A 6000-nucleotide genomic window follows, 5' to 3' on the forward strand; every position below is an offset into this window, starting at 1 on the left:
ATGTGCTTACCACCCTTATGCAAGTCAAGATGAGAAATCAATAAAAAATTTAACTGATTTGGACATCAAGCATATGTATATTTAAATTAAGTAAGGTACTTCCTTATTTGCAAAATTTGTGGATTTTTACATCACGGATTGCATCCTTATGAGAGGTTTATTTGTAGAATTGAACTTGAGAAAAGCTATGTGCTTCCGTAAGGATGGATCATCGTTTAAGAAACGTTTATGCATGTATGTATAGTATGCAAAACTGAAAAATTTACTATTGAAATTATGTATACGACAGATAAAAATAAGAAATTAAATGCTGAAAATTAAATTTAGAACAACTCGTGAGGGTTACATAGAAGAATTTAACGTTCAAGGAATTATTGAGGAGATCTTTCAGATCATAAATCTGAGTAATCTGAGTAAGTTCTTCAATCATACTTTTTAAGGAAATATGATCAAATTTAATTCAAATTGGGATCCACTAAATTTGAATGACCATACTAACAAACTGGAATAAAACTGCTGGAAGGAGTAATTTAGATTCCATTGGGTTCAGAGATAAGTCATTTATTCACATAAATGTTATCAATTTGTGAATTTTGAAGTTATTGCAACTATGTTTGTCATGCTTAATTAAAATACACTGGTCTTAAGCATTAGGGCTAAAACCAGACATACATATACATATGTATATCTTGCTCAATGGAAAATCTAGCTCACACCTGTGATACTCGTGCTTTATTGCATCATAAATTATTGGCTATACATACATATACAGTATGTAACTTATTTAATGCTACGATTTTTAATTTCAAATTCAACTTCAATTTTCTCGAGAACAGGCTGATATTTCAAAATTGTTTTCAGACCAATTATTCACCATATATTGGACTACATTGATGCAAATTTTCAAAGTAATGGAGATAAAACTGTTAAATCGGCAAATATTTTAATATCAAAATATTGCGAATTGCACGTTACATAATTAATGCTACGGGGGTATTAGCGGTTCAATATTTCGTCAGACCCCAATAACTGATTGAAATCGTTTGGTAATCTAACCCACAAACGGGGTTAGATTACATGACGGGTGTGCCGGGGAGCCGTGCTTGTCAGTTTTAATGTTGTCACCAGACGCTGCAGAATTTTTGGGTTATGATCGATCGAGTTGAGGTCAAGAAATTTGAAATTCAGTCCAAAACCTTTGTATCATTGTCCTTGATGCATTTTGAGATGATTTTTGTAATATTTGTCTAATATGCGACGTTTCTGAAAATAAATCTCTGACCAAAGTCTGTCTTTGTTGAGAATTGGCCAATATTTATATCTAACAAATCAAGGTAAACCTCTTTGGTCATGATCCCAGCGACGCACGTCAATGTTACTACACTGAGGCAACATAAACTGCCCCAAAACTTTATCTCCCTGCAAGATTTCGAAAGTTTCACATCAGGATTTGGCGGTACAAATAGCCCTGATTTCCTTATCTCTGCTATGTTTAATAGCTTGTCTCAGAAATCAATTTCTTAAGACTTATTTGGGCTCCTTCCGCACTCTTATCGTTCCATCTGAGCTAAAAAGTTGAATTAGGGTCTAATCTGAGAACAAAAATTGTTTCCGGTAGCCATGGGATCATCTTCTCTTTACATTGCCCACGCAAAGCGTTTCTTGTGATTATTCGCTAAGGTGTATTGTGTGGAATTTGGAATTTCCCCAGATATTCCTGCGAATATCAGCGTGTGTGTAATCATTCATAGTTGTACAGCAGTAAAACGGTCACTTTGAACATCTTTCGCAATTTCTGGCGCGGACAGACAAGCATCATTGTCACTGTTTTTACAATCGTCGCGTGCGGGTGTGGTGTTTTACCGGGTTTACGACCCTGACGGTTGCAATTCGCTACAGGTCCTGTAGTTTTCCTTTCTCAGGTGAGCCTTTGAACAGATCCTGAGTGTATTTTAAATTGTTTCCAAAGTTTCCTTAAAGTTAGGCGTTATTAATGGAGGGAGGTCACTTTCCCAATACTTTGATATTGAGAACGGTGTCCTTTGTTATTTATTTATTTTAATTCGGCAGATTATTTTCATTTGTAGCAGAAATACTACAGAATTGTTTATCCGTTCGAAATTCTGCTCTGTATTTAGGAAAGACTGCAAATTTGTACCGGATGTGTATCGTAGCATTAATTATGTAACGTGCCATTCGCAATATTTTGACATTAAAATATTTGTGTATTCTACAGTTTTATCTCCATCCCTCTGAAAATTGGCCTCAATGTAGTCCAATATATGGTGAAGAATTGGTATGAAAACAATTTTGAAATATCAACCTGTTCTTGGGAAAATTGAAGTTGAATTTGAAATTAAAAATCGTAGCATTAAATAAGTTACATACTGTATGTACCAACTTACTTATGTAACACGTTTAAGTGCAAGGTTACCCAATAATTTGAACAGCGTGACACTTCTTTGCAAGTTATTTTGATGACAACATTTCCTTCGGAATTTACATGGTACGCATTTGGTTTATTTTCTTAAACTTGGCTACAGGTTTACATACTCGCCAGTTTATTCTCCATGAAAAATAATTTGTACACGTGCAATGAAATATCTTGTTTGCAGGACCGGCAACTTTGCATGTAGGATTACTTAGCATAAAAAACAGCGAATTAAATGAATTGCCAAGTTTTTACACTAAATGTTTCATTTAATATAATAAAGTGTTACAAGTGAAAAAATGTTCTTAAACTAGATAGGAATCCACCCCCATTACTTTGTCCCCCAGGGGCAGGTGGTTCTGGAACGTCGGGTGTCGCAGGAACTGCAGGAATCGTGGCGTTCTGTGACTCACATGCTTGCAACAATCCCTCACAATAAGGCATTTGCTGAATTGCCGTCATATTTACTTGCTCCACGGGGAGGGGGTTGTTTGGGAAAATGGCGACGCCGGAAGATGCCCCCTGACCTGCAAGGGAGGATCCATCTACAAGAAATGAATCAAACCCAAATTTGTATTAAACCCTAATTTAATTTTTAACTTGGTTAATTTAGTACAGAAGTATGTAGTTAAATATTAATGAATACAAGGTGATACAAATTTAGTAGAAATTTAAATTATTAATTTATTAAAAAGTATGCAACTCAAAAGTCTCAAAAGTTTTATTTTTTGAACATTTCTTAAAATCCACACACTCAAAACAAAAATTTGTCAAATCAACACCGCCGGTGTCAATATATGACTTAACCGCCTTGGTTACAATGTTGAATCCGAGTTATGATGATTTTGATACCGGAAGTTATAATGTTTTGACCGGACGGAAAATATTCATTACTACTCGGAATCACAATTGTAACCAAGATGGTTAAGTCATATATTGACACCGTTTTGTTTTGAGTGCACCGTATTACTTATCAGTACCACGTGGTAGAATGAAATGTATGAATACCGCTCGGCATTTATTTTAATACTGGATTTCTAAGAGTGCGTAACCATAGATGTACATAATTATTAACAAATATGTAACTCTAATTAATCTTATCAATTATTAATTTATGTATTAGGTAGCACTTCATTTCTAAGAGTGTATGTAGAACTCACCGACGCATTGTTTCCTGTACTCCTCGCAGGCTCCAGGACCAGGTTGTGTCTGCTGGGGGTGTGCCGCAATGCCCAATATGGCAATCGAGAGAATGATACAGTATGAAACCATTTTTGTGAGATGAAGGCAAAATGAGATTTTTCAGAGCAACTGTTGGAATGGGAACGCGTACAGCAGTTATTTTATACTTTGGACTTCGTGTCAATGAATTAAATCAGAAATTTTAATATAAATACATACATAAGTAATTCTAATTCATTCTGAAACAGTTTCATTTAATGACCTCAAATTACAAATATTTCAGATTTGAGGAATCAAAACAATTCGTATTGTGTTGTCCTAAGTGTAAGTAAGATTGTGGATAACCCTATCTTTTAAGTTGTGTCGATGTATTTTTGTCTCTTACATCACAAATAATACAGAGATAGTTTCGTTTACATAAAAAATATGTAGTTACTTATTTGAAAAATAGGGGAGCATGATAGTTAAGATGATAATATGGTGAATATGAACATATGTATGTATGAAAGTTCACATTTTTGAAGTATTCATACATACATACCTAGATCTGTATATGAAGGAAAATTGAGGAGATATTGGTTTAATATTTTAGCAATATTTACATATGTATGAAGATACGGACCTGTAAATATTTATAAATTTTGGATAATTTTTCCTCTAATTATTAACCTGCATTATATTAAGGTTTTTAACTAGTTTTTGTAATTATAAGAATTTTTCGAAAGACAAAAATAGTAACTCCTTTTATGTAGAAAAAGTGGGGGAAACATACGGACATTTTTCTAGAAAATGCCAACAAATTTAAGCACAATTTGAAATATGCCACATATTTAAATACGTGCATATGTAAATATTTGAGAATTAAGTACTTGAGGGGCCTGAATAATAATTTATGTCTAAAGTTTAAACCGAAAACCTAATAAGCAAAGTAGATACATACGTATAATGCAAATTTTTTACCCATATGGAAACAAGTTTAAGTAAATGATGCGCTAATTAGCTAAGAAAGAGGGAGAACAATAGTGGTCGTGAAGTGGTTCATGTAGGTTATGCAGATTTACCGAATATCTAATTCTTCTGGATTGTATGCATACTAATTGCTTAATAGTGAAACACGATTCGAAACAGTATTAAAATTTTAATTAATTTATTCAACAGAAAATTCATTTTACAAAGAAAGAAATACAATATTTTTTCAGATTTATATAAATTGAGCCGAATTACCCGCAACTCTTATTCGTATTTGATATTATCGTCCTCCAGGAATACCTCCTGGCATTTGGATACCACCTAAAAATTTTTACAAAATTGTATGAATTCGTGTATTTTCGCAAATTGAAGATCAATTTTTTTCTCAAAATTCAAATCAGTTATTTCACACAAACAGTTTACCTGGAAGGGTATTATTCCCCCCGATCGGCAAGTTACCCACATCGGGCATGGTGTTGTTGACTACAGAAAAGTAAACAAAGAAGTTTATTATGTTACCCGGTAGTTTAAAACAATCCGAATTTACCTGGAAGTGGAGGAACTCCACCCGGAATCGTGCCGTTAACCGGAACGCCGCCTGGAACTTCGGGAACCGCGGGAACTGTGCCGTTGGTCGGAACCCCGGGAACTGCTGGAACCGTACCGTTTGTAGGCACCCCTGGAACCGCGGGAACCGTGCCATTCGTGGGAACACCTGGAACTGCGGGAACCGTGCCATTACCGACGCCTCCAGGAATTTCGGGCACCTGATATCCAAATATATATCAGATTTGCGAATTGCAAAATATTTCTGCAAAAATTCTCACCTGTTGTGGATAAGCCAACGCTACGAAAAGTATTCCGCTCAATGCGACCGCAATTGCGAGGACTCGACCCATCTTGAATTATTTTTCTTAGAAATTGGAAGGATTTATTTAAGAAATGATCACTATTTTGCTGTACTCCGAAAGGCTACAGAAGAAGTGAATGATATTTTTTCATGGAAAAGTTTACGTTTTTATACGAGTGAGAAACTAGGTAATTTATGAATTTAGTAAGAATTCCATTGTCTTTTTGATGAATTAAGATTGTGCTCGTTTTGTTTTTGGGAAGATAGAAATGCACTTGTTATTCATTTCATCGTATAATTTTGGTATTATTGTATTGTATGATTTAGTTGGCCAGGTCATGTCACGTGGAGTACAATTGCATATATGTAAATTGCTAAGCTAAATATAAATATCTGCATTGTTCCAGTGCAAGTTTCATTTTAATCCAAGCTGGATTTTTGACAGATTCAGTTTTGGTATCACTTGCTAAATTTAAATTTGTTAAACTCGTCGCCTCATATTTTTGTGAGCACACAAAACTTTGGTAACTCCAATGTTCAGTATCAAAATTGTATCGAAATTTTATTT

At 34.5% G+C, this 6000-nt stretch overlaps 2 protein-coding genes across 2 annotated transcripts; both read right to left on the bottom strand.

The window, feature by feature from the left end:
* Positions 1–2662: 2662 nt before the first annotated feature.
* LOC110855734 lies at positions 2663–3755 on the bottom strand. Its single transcript, XM_022104142.2, has 2 exons — positions 3592–3755; positions 2663–2976 (listed from the first exon to the last, which is right to left on the bottom strand). Exons 1-2 carry the CDS (start codon positions 3701–3703, stop codon positions 2717–2719), a joined length of 372 nt encoding a protein of 123 aa, XP_021959834.1. The 5' UTR covers positions 3704–3755; the 3' UTR covers positions 2663–2716.
* Positions 3756–4743: 988 nt separating this feature from the next.
* LOC110855716 (elastin) lies at positions 4744–5577 on the bottom strand. The gene is made up of 4 exons (XM_022104126.2): positions 5410–5577; positions 5130–5349; positions 5006–5065; positions 4744–4903 (listed from the first exon to the last, which is right to left on the bottom strand). Exons 1-4 carry the CDS (start codon positions 5479–5481, stop codon positions 4863–4865), a joined length of 393 nt encoding a protein of 130 aa, XP_021959818.1. The 5' UTR covers positions 5482–5577; the 3' UTR covers positions 4744–4862.
* Between the last annotated feature and the right edge of the window lie 423 nt (positions 5578–6000).

The sequence above is a fragment of the Folsomia candida genome, unplaced genomic scaffold (genome assembly GCF_002217175.1).
Source record: "Folsomia candida strain VU population unplaced genomic scaffold, ASM221717v1 Fcan01_Sc013, whole genome shotgun sequence".
In the NCBI taxonomy this organism is placed as follows: domain Eukaryota; kingdom Metazoa; phylum Arthropoda; class Collembola; order Entomobryomorpha; family Isotomidae; genus Folsomia; species Folsomia candida.

Excerpts from the sequence above, each read along its gene's own strand:
- LOC110855716 (XM_022104126.2), bottom strand. The coding sequence starts at position 5,481 with ATGGGTCGAGTCCTCGCAATTGCGGTCGCATTGAGCGGAATACTTTTC. Across the intron at positions 5,350-5,409 it reads CGTTGGCTTATCCACAACAG|GTGCCCGAAATTCCTGGAGG; the intron begins GTGAGAATTTTT and ends TTTGGATATCAG. Across the intron at positions 5,066-5,129 it reads TGGAGTTCCTCCACTTCCAG|TCAACAACACCATGCCCGAT; the intron begins GTAAATTCGGAT and ends ACTTTTCTGTAG.
- LOC110855734 (XM_022104142.2), bottom strand. The coding sequence starts at position 3,703 with ATGGTTTCATACTGTATCATTCTCTCGATTGCCATATTGGGCATTGCG. Across the intron at positions 2,977-3,591 it reads GTACAGGAAACAATGCGTCG|ATGGATCCTCCCTTGCAGGT; the intron begins GTGAGTTCTACA and ends CATTTCTTGTAG.